This window comes from Zalophus californianus, chromosome 8 (assembly GCF_009762305.2).
Source record: "Zalophus californianus isolate mZalCal1 chromosome 8, mZalCal1.pri.v2, whole genome shotgun sequence".
NCBI lineage: Eukaryota > Metazoa > Chordata > Mammalia > Carnivora > Otariidae > Zalophus > Zalophus californianus.
Genome location: NC_045602.1, coordinates 114,854,927 through 114,875,529, shown reverse-complemented (window position 1 = coordinate 114,875,529; position 20,603 = coordinate 114,854,927). Strand labels below are relative to the sequence as shown.

General features: G+C 48.8%; 1 protein-coding gene across 1 annotated transcript in view; it reads left to right on the top strand.

The window, feature by feature from the left end:
- The window catches only part of SNTA1 (syntrophin alpha 1), a 29,230-nt gene extending 8,627 nt beyond the window's left edge, over nucleotides 1–20,603 (top strand). The window contains exons 3-8 of the mRNA XM_027624096.2: nucleotides 12,238–12,442; nucleotides 14,957–15,164; nucleotides 15,308–15,438; nucleotides 18,779–18,975; nucleotides 19,714–19,901; nucleotides 19,985–20,603. Of these exons, the coding sequence (XP_027479897.2) occupies nucleotides 12,238–12,442; nucleotides 14,957–15,164; nucleotides 15,308–15,438; nucleotides 18,779–18,975; nucleotides 19,714–19,901; nucleotides 19,985–20,077 (1,022 nt within the window). The 3' untranslated portion in view covers nucleotides 20,078–20,603. The remainder of the gene's footprint in view (nucleotides 1–12,237; nucleotides 12,443–14,956; nucleotides 15,165–15,307; nucleotides 15,439–18,778; nucleotides 18,976–19,713; nucleotides 19,902–19,984) is intronic.

Here is a 20,603-nt window from a genome sequence, read left to right as displayed (position 1 = left end):
GGCAGCCAACATGCCTCTGTCTGCTGCTTAGAGAGGCCCATTGTGTGCACAGACCTGGAGCCAGGGCTAACCGGGGCCCTGGGAGACCGGGCCTGTGGGAAAAGGGAGAGACGAGACGGCCAAATGCTATCCACCCCCTCAACCCCCTCCACTCCCATTGTGGCTGGCGAGACAGGGACAACAGAGAGCCTGTGATGCATTAAAAAATAATACTAAAGGGACAGGGGCACCTGGCTGGCTCAGTTGGTAGAGCATGCCCCTCTTTTTTTTTTTTTTTTTTTAAGATTTTATTTATTAGAGAGAGAGAGAACGCGAGTGAGTACAAGCCCAGGAGAGAGGCGGAGGGAGAGGGAGAGGCAGGCTCCCCACTAAGCAGAGAACCCGATGCAGGCTCTATCCCAGGACCTTGGGATCATGACCTGAGCCGAAGGCAGACACGTAACTGACTGAGCCCCCCAGGCGCCCCATCACTCTTTAAAAAAAAAAAAAAGATTTATTTATTTATTTGAGAGAGAGAGAGAAAGGGGAGGGGTGTGAGCGGGGGAGGGGCAGAAGGAGAGGGAGAGAGAGTTTTTTTTTTTTTAAGATTTTATTTATTTGACAGAGACAACAGCGAGAGAGGACACACGAGCAGCGGGGAATGGGAGAGGGAGAAGCAGCCTTCCTGCTGAGCAGGGAGCCTGACGCGGGGCTTGATCCCAGGACCCTTGGATCATGACCTGAGCCGAAGGCAGATGCTTAACAACTGAGCCACCCAGGCACCCCAGGGAGAGAGAGTCTTAAGCAGGCTCCACGCTGAGTGCGGAGCCTGAGGTGGGGCTCAATCTCACACAACTCTGAGATCATGACCTGAGCCCAAACCAAGAGTCTGATGCTTAACTGACTGAGCCACCAGGAGCCCCATGCATGTGACTCTTGATCTTGGGGTTGTGAATTTGAGCCCCATGTTGGGTGTAGAAATTACTTAAAAATAAAATCTTTAAAAAATAATAATACTAAAGGATAGTAAAAATTAAAGTCAGTTTCAATACTTTGTACAAAATAGGGAAGGTATATCCCACATAAGATCAAACTTTTAAAAAGATAACCGGCATAGAGTAGCATGTGCACAAATATTCATGATAAAAGGCAGTATAGTGTGGGGTGCCTGGGTGGCTTAGTCGGTTGAATGACCGACTCTTGGTTTTGGCTCAGGTCATGATCTCTGGGTCTTGGGATCGAGCCCTGCGTCAGGCACTGCACTGAGCTCAGTCGGCTTGTGGATTCTCTCTTTTCCTCTCCCTCTGCCCCTCCCCTTGCTCTCTCTCCCTCTTTGTCTCTCCCTCTATCTCTAAAATAAATAAATAAATCTTAAAAAAAAAAAAAAAGGCGGCGTAAAGTGATAGCAGTTGCCGTAATCCCCATTTTACAGACAAGGTTACCAAGGTTTGTTGAGAATAAATAAGTCCTCAGGTCATATGACTAATAAATTGACAGAATTCAAACTGAGGTCTGTCTGGTTGCCTGGGCCTCTATTGCTTCAGCTGTGGGTAATACCTACCTTGCATGGTTATCTGCAAGATTAAAATCTAAAACACGGGGCGGGGGGGGCGCCTGGGTGGCTCAGTCGTTAAGCGTCTGCCTTCGGCTCCGGTCGTGATCCCAGGGTCCTGGTATCGAGCCCCACATCGGGCATCCTGCTCCGCGGGAAGCCTGCTTCTCCCTCTCCCACTCCCCTGCTTGTGTTCCCTCTCTCGCTGTGTCTCTGTCAAATAAATAGATAAAAAATCTTTAAAAAAAACAAAAAACAAAAACAAAACTAAAACATGGGGGCGCCTGGGTGGCTCAGTCGGTTAAGCGACTGCCTTCGGCTCAGGTCATGATCCTGGAGTCCCGGGATCGAGTCCCATGTCTGGTTCCCTGCTCAGTGGGGAGTCTCCTTCTCCCTCTGCCCCTCCCCCCACCCCACTCTAGTGCTCTCTCTCTCTCTCTCTCTCTCTCTCTCAAATAAATAAATAAAATCTTTAAAAAACAAAAGCCTAAAACGCGCCAAGACTGGTGCTCATAGTAGGTACTCGATTATTTAGTTTATTTGCTCTTTTTGAGGATGAGACAGTGTATTTGAAGTGCCTAGCACCATGTTTTTTGCCTGGAAGCGTTCGGTGAACGTTAGCCTCTCTCATCTTTATGTCAGCAGCAGGCCCTCCCTGTTGTTTCCTCCCGTGAACTCGAAGGTCTTTCAGGGCAGGACTCATGTTCGGTTTGTCTCAGTGCCCTACACCTGGCACTGAGCCCAGCAGCACACATTAGCTCTTGGTCAGTAGGGATTTGTCCCTGGGGTCCATCTCTGACCCTTTCTACTTTATCTGAACCTTGTCAATTGCGATTAACTTTCCTTGTTTAAGATGGGGCTCCAGGGCGCCTGGGTGGCTCAGTTGGTTAAGCGACTGCCTTCGGCTCAGGTCATGATCCTGGAGTCCCAGGATCGAGTCCCACATCGGGCTCCCTGCTCGGCGGGGAGTCGGCTTCTCCCTCTGACCCTCTTCCCTCTTGTGCTCTCTATCTCTCATTCTTTTTCTCTCAAATAAATAAATAAAATCTTAAAAAAAAAAAAAGATGGGGCTCAAGGCTCAACCCTGAGAGTATCCATGGTGAGTCCTTGGGACTCCTGTAGGCTCCTCCCCTGGGAGATGGGCACTGCCAGGTGTCCTGCCCAAAATCTGGCTTAATGTATCACTACGGTCAAAAGAGGGATGTAAGTCATGGATGCAGCAAATACAAAGTCACCCTGCTTGGCTTAGCCAAGTGATGCTGTGCCCCTGATGTACCTGAGGGGCCTCTGAATGGAGCCCCCATCCAGTCCTCCATGACCACAAAGACCTATTGTTCTAATCATTGTTCTCAGGGAAACATTTATTTGGCCACACACACATACACACACACCTACTCCATACACATGCACACATGGCTTTAGGCCACGTGACTGCCTGTAGCTAAAACTTGACTTAATCTGGGCCTGGCCTGTTCCCTGGATCTTGATTAAAATGCCTGTGGGGGCTCTGGAGACAGGTTCTGGGCTCAGGTTGCTGTGTGAGCCTGGCTGCTGATGGTGGTGGAGGAAATAATGAGATAATGATCATGATGGTAGTGTCTGCTGTTTATTGAGCACCTACAATGTGCTAGGCACTGTGCTAGGTGCTTTCCATATGTTTTCTCACTGAATCCTCAAAACCGCCTCTATGAATTAGATGTACCATTGTGCAGATGAGAACACTGAAACTCAGAGAGGTGAGGCTGTTTTCCCAAGATCACACCGTGGCAGAGATGGGATTTGAGCTCAGATCTGCCAGATGAAAAAACTCTTAAATGTTTCTGATGCACTTCAAGTCATGTCACCCCTGGGAGACAGTTTAATTCAATGTATTCAACTGTTACAGAAGGATCCTTCTCATTGAATTGTTGCAATTAGGTGAAGATGTGTTTGTGAGAGTCAAGCTTGGTGCTTGGTCTATGGTAGGCTCTCAGTAAGTGCAAATTTCTCCCACTAGTAAGGTCCTGGAGCCCTTTGCTTATTGAGGTGACAAGAGCTCCATCTCCGGATCCTGTCTTACATGGTTTGGAATGCGCTGGTATATATATATATATATATATATATATATATATATATATATATATATATATATTAATTTAAATTCAATTTAGTTAACACATAGTATATTATTAGTTTCAGAGGTAGAATTAGTGATTCATCAGTTGCATGTAACACCCATGCGGTGGTATATTTTTAAAAGTAAAGTAGATTTTAAAAAATAATGTAAAAAGTAATATACACTTATAAAAAACCCCGGGAGAATGTAAAGCAATCTTTTTTTTTATTTTTAAAATTATTATTATTATTATTATTTTTAAAGATTTTTTATTTTTTTAAAGATTTTATTTATTTATTTATTTGAGAGAGAGAGAGAATGAGAGATAGAGAGCACGAGAGGGAAGAGGGTCAAAGGGAGAAGCAGACTCCCTGCTGAGCAGGGAGCCCGATGTGGGACTCAATCCCGGGACTCCAGGATCATGACCTGGGCCGAAGGCAGTCGCTTAACCAACTGAGCCACCCAGGCTCCCATTTTTAAAGATTTTATTTATTTATTTGACAGGAAGAGACACAGCAAGAGAGGGAACATAAGCAGGGGGAGTGGGAGAGGGAGAAGCAGGCCCCCCGCCAAGCAGGGAGCCTGATGTGGGGCTTGATCCCAGGACCCTGGGACCATGACCCAAGCTGAAGGCAGACGCCTAACAACTGAGCTACCCTGATGCCCCACCTTCTTCTTTTTTTTTTTTTAATTATTTATTTATTTGAGTGAGAGAGAGAGTGCACGAGTGGGGTGGGGGGAAGGGCAGAGGGAAAGGGAGAAGCAGGCTCCCCGCTAAGCAGGGAGCCCAATATGGGGCTTCATCCCAGGATCCCGAGATCATGACCTGAGTCGAAGTCAGGCAGTCAGTCAATCAACTGAGCTACCCAGGCACCCCAAGCAATTATCTTCTTGTAGAGATAACCACAGTTGATGTTTTCACACTTTCAGAAAGTTTTCATATTTGTTTTTATCATTTCACAAGTTGAGGACATATTTCCAACTCAGTACATGTAGCTCTGTCTCATTCTTTTTAATGGTTATATAGTATCCCATTATGGGATTCATATATTCATTTAACAAGTATTTACTGAGCCCCTGCTCTGTGCCAGGACTTGATGTTGGCACCATGAATATAGCCATGAACAAGACTGAGTGGTCTGCCAGTCAGGGAGCTCATATCTTGTATTTAGCAGCCCCTACTCATGGACATTCAAGTGCTTCTTAGCCTTTTGCACCCTAGACGGTGCTGTGAGCCCTCTGTGTACCTGTGAGCATTTATTTGAAGTGGGGTTCCTGCAAAGGGTGTTGTTAGGTCAAAGCATTCACTTGCCTTTAGGAGCTTGAGAGATGGTGTCCCCTATACTGCACAAGGGTATGATAAGGTGAGATTGTTACGCCCCAGAGTGTGGCAATGCAGGCTCTGTTGGTCAGGCCTGATGCAGGGCCTGCCAGGGACTGGGAACTATTTATAACTCAGCCTTGCTAGACCAGCAGAAAAGGTCACTGCTTCCAGAGCCTGTTAGAATCCTGCATCCTCTCCATACCATCCTTGGTGGGCGGGTGGGCAGCCTGGACTTGAATCTTCACAATACCTTACTCAGAGAGCCGGTGCATCAGTGCCCGTCCTATAGGCAAGGGAAATGAGGCTCAGAGAGACCTTGGGACTCACCAGAGCCAGATAGCAGGTGACAGGGCCTGGATTGAAATCTTTTCCCGTCACTGGTTCCTGTGCCTCTCCCCTTAAACAGTCATACTGAGAACAGCAGCAGAAGTAATAACCATACTGCAGTTTACTGAAGATTTAGTCTGTGCTGGGCAGGGCAAAGTGTTTTATAGGTATTGAGTGTCAGTACCCTGAGAAATGAATATATATTACTCCCATAATAAAGATGAAGAAGTTGGGGCGCCTGGGTGGCTCAGTCGGTTGAGCAACTGACTCTCGATTTCAGCTCAGGTCATGATCTCAGGGTCATGGGATCAAGCCCCGTGTTGGGCTCTGCGCTCAGCATGGAGTCGGCTTGAGATTATCTCTCTCCTCTCCCCTTCTGCCCCTTCCCCCCTCCCCTTTTGCATGTGATCTCTCTCTCTCATTCTCTCTAAATAAATAAAATAAAATAAAATAAAATAAAATAAAATAAAAAATCTTTAAAGAGGAAGAAATAAGAGGGTCACAGAAGTCAAATCACTGTGTCCAAGGTCACAGAGCAAAGAAGTTATACCCAAACCTGCCTTACTCCAGAGCCCACATTCAATGTTTTCTCTCCAGGATGAGAAGCCCCAGGCCTGTCTATCTTCATTCACTGAACAAATGTCATACTTATTGATTACCTGGTACTATATGTCAGGTACTATACTAGGTTCTGGGATACCCTAGTGAATAAGAAAACAGGTCCCTGCTCTCATGGAACTGACATTTTGGCTGGAGGACAGAAGCTGTAGCCTAGTAACAATTGGATAGACCATGTGATTTCGGGCAGGGGCAAGTAAGTGACCACCCCCTGAACGGACAAGGAACAGCTTGCGCTTAGAGGACAGGCTTCAGTCAAGACTCCAAGCCAGGACATTCAGTTACAAGCATTTATTGAGCACTGGGATAAGTGCTGGGGATACTGTGTTGAGCTAAAACAGATGTATCCTCTTCTCTCTGCAGCACATATGTTCCCTCCCAGTTGTACTGGGCCAGGTGAATGGTCCTGCCCTGTCTCAGTTCCTTGTGTTTCTGGTAGAATCTATTTCCTGGATCCTTGGCACCAGGGCTGGGTCCTGTCTCTTCTTGGCAGAGCTGTAGGGGAATGGGGGCCTCTGGAAGGGGCAGGGTGTCCTATCTTTGTGTGTCTTAGCTTCCCTGAGGAGGAATGATCCACAAGTCACTGCTTCACCAGGCTCCTGGGGCCGGGGTTTGGCTGGGGAGGGTGTGGATACCAGCTAGGCTTATGTTTGGAGTCTCAAGAATGCTGACCACAGGGCCATCAGCTCTCAGGCCACTGCCTTTGGATAGCCCCACCCTGCCTGGTCGGGTGACTCAGACAGAAATCAGAGCAGGGAGGAGGCCTCAGAGCTGGGCTATTTACGGCCACACTCTGGGGCCCCCTGAACCCCACCCCCCGCTCTGGGACAAGCCAGTTTGTTCGTGAAACCCAAGCCCTGTTTTGGGCACCAGCTGGTGTGCTGTCCATTTATAGTATGTTTCTGTGGGAAAGGAGAAGGAGGACCCAGTTGTGGGACGGCCTGGGTGAGCAGGGGCTCTAAGTAGTTTCTCTGGCTTCGAAGTTGACAAATGTTCGTTTGCTGAGCATGTAGCATGGGAGATCCCTGCTGGATTCCGGGGACACAGAGATGAATCAGATGAGGTCCCTGCCCTCACAGTGCTCCCAGCCTGGTGGGGGACACAGACTCCCACACAGACACATAGGGAAGTGGGGTCTAGGGGACCACAGAAGTGATGGATGTAGTGGATCCAGAGTGGGCATCTGGGAAGGCTTCCTAGAGAGGTGATGGAACTGGGCTGGGCTGTGGCACCTTCTCCCTCCTGAATGAACCCGTCCTGCCCTTGCATTCGTTTCTCCATTTACAGAGCACTGACTCTGGGTTCAAATCAAGTCCAGTTTCTGTCCTAGAGGAGCTCCCATTTTGGTGAGAGAGCCCCAACACACGAAATCACAGCAGAGTTCTAAGAAGGGCAGGGGTGGCTCATAGGTAAGAAAGTCATATTTCTTGAGTCCCTTACCTGTGCCACATGTTTTGTATCATCTTATTTAATTCTAACATCTTTCTGAGGTAGACATTGTTCTTCCTCTTTTAATCAACTTGCAGAATGAGGCCCAGGCAGGTGAATTTCCTTGTCCGTGGTCACAGAGCTAGATAGTGCTGGAGCTGGAATGCAAATCCAAGAGTGCCTGTCTCTAAATTATGTACTGAGGTCCCTGGGTGGCTCAGTGCACTGGGCGTCTGACTCTTGATTTCAGCTCAGGTCATGATCTCCCAGGGTCGTGAGATTGAGCCCTGTGTTAGTCTCCATGCTCAGCACAGAGTCTGCTTGAGATTCTTTCTCTTTCTCCCTCAGCCCCCCCTGCTATCGAGCACACACACACTCTCTCTCAAATAAATAAATAGAAATCGTTAAAAAAAATAAGCTATGTGCTAAGGGCATTCTGTGCAGCGGGAACTGCATTTTCAAAGGTATACAAGTTTGGAAATTCATACAGCTTCTGAGAGCTCTGAAGAGGCCAGGATGATCAGACTAGAGGGTGAGATTAGGGATGTGGCAGGAGATGAAGCCAGAGAGGTAGGCAGGGCTCAGGTCCTGGAGAGCCTTGGATTTTGATGAAAGGTGCAGGGGAGCCAGAGCAGAACTTTGTGCAGGGGAGGGGTGTGGCTAGTGACAGTAGGGGTATGTATCAGTTGTATCCCCCCTCCCCATACAGGGTGGGGCGTGGGGAGGCTGTATTAATCAGGATGCTTTTGTCTGTAAGTAATAGGAACTCAGTTTAAAGGGGTTTAGACATGGAAGGAAATGAGTTTTTTCCCAGAATACCTAAAAGCAGCATGGCTACAGGGTAGATTAGTTTAAGGCTTCAACATCCTCAATGTGTGGACCCCAATCCTTGTGCTCAAAAAGTGACTATCGTTATTCTAGGACCAACTCCCCTCCCAGCAACTTGTAAAGGCTTAGAGAGAGGAGAGAAAGGGAAGGGAGTGTACTTTCCCTCACTTCTCATTGGCCAGAATTGTATCATCTGCCCCTTTCTGAACCAATCACAAGCAAGAGGGATGGAAAGATCAGGATTAGCTTTGACCAATCATGGTTTTCTTCCTTGTTTGGGAAGAAGCCCAGCCAGTAGGGCTCAGGATTCTGTTAGCAAAGAGAAAAGGGGGGAATGGTTTGGCTATCATTTAGGCTGTGATGTGGCCCACCTCCATTGCCCCTTGAGACATAATCCAATAGTCAGTCCTGGGATAAGTCACTGCTGTAATGATGAGGATGAGTCATTGAGTCATTTTTAGTCCTAGTTCCCAAACTTCAGACCTAGGCTTAATTCTTTTAAGAAAACCTGCTCTTGTTTTCAACTTAATTGCTCTTCCAACCCTCGTAGGGTTTATTACTCCCTCTTGCTTTCACTGCTGTTTGCCTTGGATCCTGTCTAAGCCTGAGAGACAGTCTCCTGTGATAGAAATAGCTTCTTATCTGGCTTTTCCAGGGAGCTGGGCCAGTAACTGCTTCTTCACCCCTTCCTGGCTGGTCTGCTCATAGGCAGAGCATACTGGCAAGGCTTTGACCCCAGAAGTCAGATGGTTAGCAAGGCAGATGGCCATGAGGGCATGGTAGTTAAGGGGAGAGAATGGGAGGCTGCCCAAGGATTAGCAGGCATAGGCACCCCTTAGTAGAGCAGCAGAGGGGACAACCTAGCCAGGGGAAGAGAGACCAGTACTTGGGCAAGTCTTTTAACCACTTTGATATACACATTGTCTTCCTAGTATCTGATTTTAGAGATGAGGAGACTGCTGCTCATCAGAATTGGGAACAGTCCGGACGCCAGGGCAAATGTGGCAGACACTGTTGGTTGCCTGCTTTCCAACTATTTCCCCTTCTTCATTGCTAACCGAATCCTGATTTTATTGGGTGGAAATAGGGTCTGAGTCATAACTGTTCCCTTTTACTAATAATTGTGCTAGAAGTGGGCATGGAGCCCAGTCAGGCCAATGAGATATAAGTCTTCCTGGGAATATTTACTTCTCTGATAAGGAGTTGTGAGGAGAAAGCCCTTTTTCTGCCTATCACCCCCCTGCTTTGGGTTTTGTCGTGTAAGGAATGATTGGCTTGAGCTATGGCAGCCATCTTGTGGTCATGAGGGGAAGGCCAAGAGAATGGCAGAGAGGCCTACCCTGAATTCAATGTCATTGAGTCACTGAACCGATCCTAAAATTGCCTTCCTCTAGACTCCTTTTTCATTTTAAAAGATTTTATCTATTTGTTTGAGAGAGAGAGAGAGCAAGCATGAGCAGGGGGCAGGGGCAGAGGGAGAGGGAGAAGCAGAGTCCCCACCGAACAGGGAGCCCGATGCGGGACTCAATCCCAGGACCCTGGGATCATGACCCGAGCAGAAGGCAGACACTTCACTGACTGAGCCACCCCAGGCGCCCTAGACTGCTTTTTTAAATAGCATTTTATTATTTTATTTTATTAAAAAAATTTTTTTATAGGCTCCATGCCCAACGTGGGGCTCAGACTCATGACCCTGAGATCAAGAGTCTCATGCTCTACCAACTGAGCCAGCCAGGCACCTCTAATAAATATAGCAAGAATGACCAAAATATTTTATTACCAATCAGCCTTAATGGATGGGTAATGTCTCCCATAGAACACTATGATTGATTTATGATGTCTTCCATGAGCAAGGGATAAAGAAGTGGTAGCTCAAGTGTATATGTTTACCATTGCAGATCTACTAAGGCCAGTCCAATACCTGGCACAAAGTAGGTAGTCAAGAAAACTGACTTGTTTCTGAATCTCTACTCCTATCAGGTTCTTCTCAGATCAACCTTGTCATCATATTGCCTTTCACTTCTAGCTGCCTTTGTTAGTGAGATCTTCCTTTTCTAAGAAGGCCTGGGTCCAGGCCACCCTCAAGACTGTTTTGGTTGCAAATATCATAACTCCCATTGGGATGGTAGTTCGACTTTCTAAAGGACTAGTATCAGAAACTGGAGCATTAGCAGGTGATTGGCAGGGTCTTCCCTCTGTCTCTCAACGTGCATCTCCATTAATTCTCTCTACAAACCAGCTTTCTCCTCTTCTCTGTCCCCACAGCAGAAGGTGGTTGCCCCCATAGCATTCATGTTTGTTCAAGACACCGTCTAGAATCTCTCCCAGTCTCAATTTGGGTAGCCTAGTGTGGGTCAGGTGTTCACCTTGGTCTAGCTAGCATAACCAGAAGGGCAGGATCACATATCAGAATATGAATTTATGGGTCAGTTGGGCAGAGAAGTAGATCTGGGCTGTTATTCTAGAACTCTATTTTCCAGTGTGGTCACCAGTAGCTCCAAGTGACTATTTGAATTTAATTTTAAAAAATTAATTAAGATTAAATAAAAATAAAAATTCAGTTCCTCATTTGTACTAGCTACATTTCAAGTACTCAATAGCCACATGTGGTGAGTGGCTACTATATTGGAAAGCGTATATATGGAACATTTACATAAGCACAGAAAACTCTGTTGGACAGTGCTATTCTGGAAGGTGTCCACTATACTTACTCAATGATGTTTGGTCAGAGCTAAGAGTACCTATATTGGTTAGGGTACAAGCTATGCTGCTATAACAGGAGACCCATAAAATACTGTGACTTAAATATAATAGAAGTCCTGGGGCGCCTGGGTGGCTCAGTTGGTTGAACATCTGACTTTTAGTTTTGGCTCAGGTCATGATCATCCTGGGATCGAGTCCCACATAGGGCTCTGCACTCAGAGCAGAGTCTACTTGTTCCTCTCCCTTCTCCTGCTACCCCCCTGCTCGTGTGCTCTCTCTCTCTCAAATATATACATAAAAATCTTTTTTTTTTTTTAAAGATTTTATTTATTTATTTGAGAGGGAGAGAGAATGAGAGATAGAAAGCATGAGAGGGAAGAGGGTCAGAGGGAGAAGCAGACTCCCTGCAGAGCAGGGAGCCCGATGTGGGACTCGATCCCGGGACTCCAGGATCATGACCTGAGCCGAAGGCAGTCGCTTAACCAACTGAGCCACCCAGGCGCCCCTATACATAAAAATCTTTAAAAAAATCTTTTATAAATATATAATAGAAATCCTTGCTTTCTTAGGTAACAGAACAAGTCTGACACGGCATCTCCAGAGTGTCAGCATCCATTTATTTCTGTTTTGTTGGTCAGCCTTCCTTAGACTGTGGCTCATGTCCTCATGGTCAAGATGGTGCTTCACCAGTCTATGTTCCAGCCAGCTCAACCGTGTCAGGGGAAAAGAGGAGGAAAGGAAGGACATGCCTCTTTCTTTAATAGGCAGAACTTGGTAGCAGCACACATCTCTTCTGCTCTCATCCTATTGGCCAGACTTGGTCATGTAAGCACTTGGAAAAGGAAGTCTCATGCTGGAGGGCGATCTCTATATTGGAGGATAATTGGCAGCTGGTCCCCTAGGACTATCTCATTCCATGCCTCCTCTTTGCAGATGAGCAGGCTGAAGAAATAGAGGCAAACAATGGGCCCGTGGAAGAGCAGTCACACCTCCTGATTCCTGTCTCAGTGCTCTTTCATTGCCATGTTGGGCCTGTTGTCCATTCCCTGTAAGCAGCCATCCCAGAGGCCCAAACACTTCTACTTACTTGGTTAGAACTTAGTCATGTGGCCACACCTAGCTGCAAAGGAGGCTGGAAAGTGTGGTTTTTCTTCCAGGCGGCATGGACATGGGTTGGTCTATAAACCAGGGGAGACAGGAGAGCATGGATGTCGGCATGCATCCAGTATTTTCTACTACACTGCCCTGTCAGAGACTTTAATCTAGAGGAGGATGGTGATATGGGACATAAATTAAACTCTTATGAATTAGTGACAATTGTGGTGTGTGTTACGTGGGAGCCCATGTCACAACAATGTAACTGCTGACCTATCCTCTGACCAGTCAAATACATGAAGGAGGTCTCACCGTATTTCAAGAACTCTGCCAGCGGGACCTCGGTTGGCCGGGATTCGCCTCCTGCTTCACCCCTTCAGCGACAGCCATCTTCCCCTGGCCCCCCTCCCCGGGACCTCAGTGAAGCCAAACACATGTCCTTGAAGATGGCATATGTCTCGAGGAGGTGCACCCCCAGTGACCCGGAGCCCAGGTAAGTCTGGGGTGGGGGGCAACTCAGACAGATACACCTTGGTGGCAAGTGGTGGGGCCAAAGGAAAGATAGCCCAGTGTTGCGAGTGACCAGAACAATGTCTGAACATAGTAGGGCTTAAGAAATGTTTGTTGAATGGATGTAAGAGTGAAGAGGATGATGGTATGCTTGGCTTCTCTCTTTTTTCCTCTGAGCAGTTCACATCTGAGGAGGAGTTTGGTCTGTGGAAAAGCCCTGGGTTCCAGTCCTGGTTCTCCTTGAACTAGTCCCTCCTCCTCCCTGACCTTTAGATTCCTCCCTGGGAAATAAAGTTTCCAGACTCAGTGATCCCCTCAAGTCTCTTCTAACTCTGCCGAGGTTCTTAGACGTCTAGCAACATTCGTGTCAGGGCCGTGGAAAGTTACCATCCTTCACACATGAGCAGCCCTTAACAGTTCACTGATGGTAAGATTGGTAGCAGCCAACAGTATGGAGTGTTTACTAAGCACAGTTTAATTTAACTCTCGCAGCGACCCTATGAGCAGAGTCCTATTATTTCACCCCCACTTCGTAGATGAGGACAGAGAGAGGAAGTAACCTGCCCAAGATCACACACCCAGGAAGGGATGGAACTTGCCTCATTCCAGGTAGCCCTCTGCTTTAGAAACTATAGGTGCCTGAGTGAGGGTGGTGGTTGAATGGAGTATATGTTGATCAAGTGGGGTATGCAGTTATCTGGGGTGGTGTATATGTAGCATGAGCATAAAAGGCTTGTGCTGTGGGTCCTAGTTCCAGCTGATGTTCAATGCCAGGCGGATGCCCAACATTGGCCTGGAGGCTCAGCATCCAGATCTACTAACCCTAACCCTAGCCCTACTCGATGCCCCGGCCCCAGCCTGCCCACATGAGGCAAGAACTGGTGACTCACAGGTCATTTAAGGTGTTCCACCAAAGGGGCCTTTTGTGTTGGGTGAAGGTAAGGTGGAATTAGTTCTTCCTGAGACTTACCAAACATTAGGTTAATCATGGTTGCCAGCCTGATCCCAGACATCACCTAAAGCGTGTGTGTACATGTATTTCTATGTGTACATGTGGAACTGACATGTAAATTCAAGTGTTTGTGTGTATATGTGAACATTTGCATGGGTATGGGCATAGATTTGTGCATATGTGTTTGTGTATGTTTATGTTAATATTACATGTGTATATGCATGTCTGTGTGTGCTTGACCACGTGCACATGTGTAACACAGGTAACTCGGATATAACTGTGGTTCCTTTTTTTTTAAAGATTTTATTTATTTATTTGAGAGAGAATGAGAGATAGAGAGCATGAGAAGGGGAGGGTCAGAGGGAGAAGCAGACTCCCTGCTGAGCAGGGAGCCCAGTGCGGGCCTCAATCCCGGGACTCCCGGATCATGACCTGAGCTGAAGGCAGTCGCTTAACCATCTGAGCCACCCAGGCGCCCATAACTGTGGTTCCTTATCAGCACTAAATATCCCAGTCAAAGGAACATAATCTGGTAACCAAAATATAATGAAAAATATTTCACACTTTTACTAAGTGTTAGGATTACGTTGGGCTGCAAGTATCAGAAATGCCAATAAGCCATGGCTAAGAAAGAGGAGGGATTTATTTTTCCACATATTTAAGAAATAGTTTAGGCTTTTATCACTACTCACGAATGCCCTTGATGAATCAGGCTTCCAGCCTCTTCCTCTGCCATTTTTATTGTGTATTTTCTTTTTCTCTTTCTTTTCTTTTCTTTTCTTTTCCTTTCTTTCTTTCCTTTCTTTCTTTCTTTCTTTCTTTCTTTCTTTCTTTCTTTCTTTCTTTCTTTCTTTCTTTCTTTCTTTCTTTCTTTCCTTCTTTCTTTCTTTTCTTTCTTTCTTTCAAGATTTTATTTATTTGACAGAGAGAGACACAGCGAGAGAGGGAACACAAGCGGGGAAGTAGGAGAGGGAGAAGCAGGCTTCCTGCGGAGCAGGGAGCCTGATGTGGGGCTCGATCCCAGGACCCTGGGATCATGACCTGAACCAAAGGCAGACGCTTAACGACTGAGCCACCCAGGTGCCCCCCTCCAGCTCTTTTTATGTAGACTGACTTGGCCTCCCAGTTTTTGTGCCCTCCCCCCGCCCCTGCCCCCATTAGTATGTCACTCGGGTCCCGTGCCACAAGGGAGAAGCTGGGAGCTGCCTCAGCAGGAGAATCCTTCTCCTTAGAAGCCAGGAGAAAAAAAAGCAAGATCATGAATCCTCACACAGTGATTTTGGCTCCTATCACACATGTGTGCGTATGTGTTTAATTTGTATGTATATGCCTATGTGTGTATATGTCATAGTCTCTTGTCTCTAGACCCCATGAAGCCCCAGTTGTGGCTGGAGGCCCAGCAGTGAGTGTCGCTCCTGATTGTCTCATGGATACCCTGCGGTTTCTCCTGGTTTTGCAGAGAATGGGGTTTTGGTCCAGATTTCAAGGTTGGGCAGCTGCAGCCTAGTAGACCAGTCCTCCCCTCCACTCTGTCTGTGCCTGCAGGTATTTGGAGATCTGCTCAGCAGATGGCCAAGACACCCTCTTCCTGAGGGCCAAGGATGAGGCTAGTGCAAAGTCGTGGGCAGCTGCTGTTCAGGCCCAGGTCAACGCTCTGATGCCTCGGGTCAAGGACGAGCTGCAGGCACTGCTGGCAGCCACTGGCACAGCCGGGAGCCAGGACATCAAGCAGATCGGCTGGCTGACTGAGCAGGTGCCTGCTGGGCCAGGCCTCCGTCCCCCACCTCGACCCTTCCCCTGGAGCTAACCACATTCCCATGCACCATCCCACTCCACCCTGGCCCTCTCACCCCCCACCCCCTCTGCTGCCCCTCACTGTTGCCTTGCCCCCTGCAGCTGCCCAGTGGGGGCACAGCACCCACCCTGGCCTTGCTGACCGAGAAGGAGCTGCTTCTCTACTGCCACCTACCCCAGACCCGTGAGGCTCTGAGCCAGCCAGCCCGTACTGCCCCCCTCATTGCCACCAGGTATCCACGGGCAGGCAGGGGTGTCTGTCTCACCCAGAGGTTGGGGGGTGATGCTCTCAATGGGCCTCAGAAGTGGGGGATTCCAGCCTCACTCTGCCCTGAGTTATTTCCCAGGTGACCTGAAGCAAGTCTCCATGTTGTCTGGGCCTCAGTTTCTTCATCTGTAAAATGGGGGCTTGCAAGAGAACAGTGTGACGTCCCACTAGGCACTCATTGATTGACACCTACTCTGCCCAGATCTGTGCAGCATGGTTCAGGGGACAGGGAGCTGATCCCAATGGTCTGCCTTCAGGGAGCACCCAGTCTGGTAGGGGAGGCTGACCTAGGAACAGCCTTCTTAGCACAGAGTTGTAGGAACCCCTTTACTCTGCCTGGCCTGGTGGGGAAGGCTTTAGTAGGAGGTGCTATTGAGCTGGACTTTGTCAGAGGAGTAGAAGTTTGCTATTTAAGAAAGAGGGGAAGAGCATCTTATATATAGAGAACAACATGGTCAAAGGTACAGAAGTATTAAGGGCTATGGGGTGTTCGTAGAGCTCTGAGTGTGCTATAAGCAGGATGTAGACTCTATACAGGAAATGGAGAGAAGTGAGACAGGGAGTTGGCAGGGCCTGATCTTGCAGAACCTCTCCCGCCTGATTAAGGAATGCTAGTAGCCTTACCTTAAGAGTTGTGGCAGAGTGGAAGGGTTTTAGCCTGGGAGTAAGGTGACCTGTGTTGTGTATGTGTGTTTTTATTTTTTTTATTTTTTTATTTTTTATTTTTTTAAAGATTTTATTTATTTATTTGAGAAAGAGAGAGAATGAGAGATAGAGAGCACAAGAGGGAAGAGGGTCAGAGGGAGAAGCAGACTCCCCGCTGAGCGGGGAACCCGATGTGGGACTCGATCCCGGGACTCCAGGATCATGACCTGAGCCGAAGGCAGTCGCTTAACCAACTGAGCCACCCAGGCGCCCAGTATGTGTGTTTTTAAAAAAGTTTTTCGAATTATTTTTAAAGCCTCTTTAAAAAAAAAACCTTATTTTAATTTTTAAAGGTTTTATTTATTTATGAGAGAGCTCAAGAGAGAGCAGGAAGGGGAGAGGGGCAGAGGGAGAGGGAGAAGCAGGCCCCCCCCGACACCCCACTGAGCAGGGAGCCCTACGTGGGGGCTCGATTCCAGGACTCGGAGATCATGACCTGAGTGGAAGGCAGATACTCAACTGACTGAGCCACCCAGGTGCCCCTTTATTTATTTATTTTAGAGAGAGAGAGCTAGAACCAGCAGGGGGAGGGGCAGAAGGAGAGGGAGAAGGAGAGAGAGAATCCCAAGCAGACTCCCTGCTGAGTGCAGACCCTGGAGCGGGGCTTGATCTTACAACCCTGAGATCATGACCTGAGCCAAAACTGAGAGTTGGATGCTTACCTGACTGAGCCACCCAGGCGCCGTGACTTCGGTCAAGTTTTATTTATTTATTTATTTATTTATTTATTTAATTTTATTTATTTATTTGACAGAGAGAGAGCACAAGTAGGCAGAGAGGCAGGCAGAGGGAGAGGGAGAAGCAGGCTCTCCGCTGAGCAGAGAGCCAGACGTGGGGCTCGATCCCAGGACCCTGGGATCATGACCTGAGCCGAAGGCAGACGCTTAATGACTGAGCCACCCAGGTGCCCCTTTGGTTGAGTTTTAGAAGAATCCGTGTGGCTGCCACGTGGAAAATGCACTGGAGGGGGCAGAATGGAAGCTGGGAGGCTGGTGCAGTCATGCAGGAGAGATGGTGGAGGTGGGTGGAGGCAGCAGATGGAGAAGAAAGGCCGCATTTGCATTGGAAGACACATGGGTGGTAAAATTAACTGGGCTTAGTGCTTGCCAGATGGGGAGGGTGAGGGAGGTGTCCAGGATGAATGGATGAATGGGAGGTTTGGAGCTTGTGTCTGGGCGAGCAGTGGGCCTGGGGTGGAGTGCAACATGGGGAGGCTGGAGCAAGATGCTTTGTTGAGTGCAAATTGTGTGGGGGATGGATAGGGAGCTTGGGTAGGAATTTTGGGGAATTGTGGGTTTATAGCTCTGGGCTGGAAAATGGGAAACTGGGTGTCAGCAGCAGCTCTAGTGGGTAGCTGAAGTTATGAGACAGTGTGTGGAGTGAGGAGCAAAGGGGGCTAAGGGCCAGAGCTCTGAGTCTGTTGCCCAGGGAGGGGGAGTAAGCCTCCCAAGGTTACACGCAAGTGGGAATCGAACTGAGTGCCTGGGCCCTTGCTGCTCATGTCTCTTCCTCTGGATGGGGCTCTGGCCCATGAGTCAGGAGCCAGCTGTCTACCAGTAATAAGCAGGTCATGGATTGCCAAACTAATCAAGTGATTCATTAATTCAGGTCACAAATGTTTATTGAACACCTACTACATGCCAGGCATTGCTTTATTTTTTTTTTTTAAAGATTTTTATTTGGGCGCCTGGGTGGCTCAGTTGGTTAAGCGACTGCCTTCGGCTCGGGTCATGATCCTGGAGTCCCGGGATCGAGTCCCGCATCGGGCTCCCTGCTCAGCAGGGAGTCTGCTTCTCCCTCTGCCCCTCTTCCCTCTCGTACTTTCTCTCTCTCATTCTCTCTCTCTCTCAAATAAATAAATAAAATCTTTAAAAAAAAGATTTTATTTATTTGACAGAGAGAGACATAGCGAGAGAGGGAACACAAGCAGGGGGAGTGGAGAGAGAGAAGCAGGCTTCCCGCCGAGCAGGGAGCCTGACGCGGGGCTCAATCCCAGGACCCTGGGATCGTGACCTGAGCTGAAGGCAGATGCCTAATGACTGAGCCACCCAGACGCCCCCAGGCATTGCTTTAATTGCTGAGAATAGAGTGGTGAACAAATTAGACAAAAATTTATATCCCAGATGATATTTTGGTGAAAAAGACAATAAAAAAACAAGTGAAACAAATAAAGAATAAGTATAATTTCTGGTATCATGATGAAAAGTAAGGCTAGTGAGTGCCTATTTTAGACAGGGAGGTCAGGGAAGGCTTCTCAGAGATGACATTTGAGCAAAGATCTGAAGGAAGTGAGGGAGTGAGCCACGCAGGACATCAGGGAAGAGTGCATTTGACAGAGGGAACAGCATGTGCAGACGTGCTGAGGCGAGAATGTGCTCAGTATGTTTGAAGGCAGCAGGATGGCCAGAGCTGAGGGAGCAAGGGGGAAGGTGGCAGGAGGTGGGCTCCTGTGAGGCTCTCAGGGCACAGCTGGAAGTCCTGTTCGCTGATGAGGTGGTAAAGGAGTCACAGGGTCCCTTCCCAGGTCAGCACTCCCTTGGCCTAATTCCCCACTGTCTGAGACCTCACACTTAGCCCTCTCCCCCCTGCCCCGCCCCTAGGCTGGTGCACTCAGGCCCCTCCAAGGGTGCAGTGCCCTACGATGCAGAGCTCTCTTTTGCCCTGCGCACGGGCACACGTCATGGTGTGGACACTCGCCTGTTCAGTGTGGAGTCACCACAGGAGCTGGCCACCTGGACCCGCCGACTAGTGGATGGCTGTCACCGGGCTGCTGAGGGTGTGCAGGAGGTGTCTACAGGTGGGCTGGGTGGGTCTGGGAGTGCCTCTCTGGTGATGAGCCTCTCGACCCCAGAGGCATTCAAACTTCCTTCTTCAGGGTGCTTCAGGAGGGGGATATAAAGTGGGCTTTAGGGTCCCTAAGAACTCTGTCTTTTGGGTGTGCAGGTGCCCCAACAGGTAGTAAGTCCCTTTTCCCTGGGTTTACTTGCCCTGGCTTTGTGATTCCACTGTGGGGCGGGGGGCAGGGCGGATGTGAGAGATGGCTCTTGGAGTACAGTTGCCAGATAAAATATAGGACACCCACTTAAATGTGGATTTCAGATAAACAACAAATACTTTTAGTGTAAGTATGTCCAAATTCTCCATTGCTTATCTGAAATTCACATTTAACTGGGCAATTCTACGGGTCTCTCAGGTCTCCAAGGGCCATGCTTGGTGGGTCTACTGATACCTTTATAGGGAGTGAGGGAGTGGGCCTTCTGAACATGGCAGAGTTTAAGCATTCCCTTTCTACTTTTGGTGTTGCTGGAAGTGGGACTAGAAGTGGGGCATAGTTTTTCTGAGCGCCCGTTTTTCTGTATTTGAGGGTGGGGGCAACTCGATGCAGGGTGAATGTACAGATGGCACACCGGGCAGTGAGCTTCCCATCCCGAGTGGTATTCAAGCCCCCTTTGTGGAGTTGCTGGCAAGGGTCGGACACGGGGCTCGTGGTCTCTGAGGTGCCAGCAGCCCCTACCCCCCCCCCCCCCCCCCGCAGCCTGCACGTGGAACGGCCGTCCCTGCAGCCTCTCTGTGCACATCGACAAGGGCTTCACGCTGTGGGCGGCAGAGCCCGGCGCCACCCGAGCCGTGCTGCTTCGACAGCCCTTTGAGAAGCTGCAGATGTCCTCGGATGACGGTGCCAGCCTCCTCTTCCTGGACTTCGGGGGTGCTGAAGGAGAGATTGTGAGTGCAGGGGGCGGGAGGCCATGTTGTCCTGGAGGCCAGGCTGGATGGGGCTCCTGACCCTTCTCTCATCCACCCTGCAGCAGCTGGACCTGCATTCGTGCCCCAAAACCATGGTCTTCATCATCCACTCCTTCCTCTCGGCCAAAGTCACCCGACTGGGGCTTTTGGCCTAGAGGTCACCGGATGTACTCGCCCTGAAGAGAGGGTGTCTGCCACATGGCCCGACCTGGCCCTCCGCTGACTGCCTGCTCACCACTGGGCTGAGGGAAGGGAGCGGAAAGGAATGAGTGCAGAGTCCCAGCCTCTAAGGGAGGCTGGGGATAGTCTTGGGACTGGGACCCAGACTCAGGACACAGTGGATCCTGCCTGTGATGGGGTAATCTCCCAGCTGCCCCACCATTCCCCCACCAGTGCCTTTTGCAGAGAGATATTTTGTATACACAAAAGCCATTCCGAGCCTGGGACCTGCCCCTGTGGGGATCCTGACCCCAGACCACAACTGCCAGGCCTCCTGGAGGCCCCTAAGCCACCCTCAGAGGCCTCATCTGAAGTTGGAGTTCCCAGGGGTCCATGGCAAGAGAAAGAGGAGGAACCTTTCTGTTCATTTCTCCCCTCAGCTCCACCACCTGGGGCATCAGTTTTCCTCTTCATCCTCTCTCCTCCTTCCTCTTGGATAAATAAATGGCCTGTGAGTGCGTA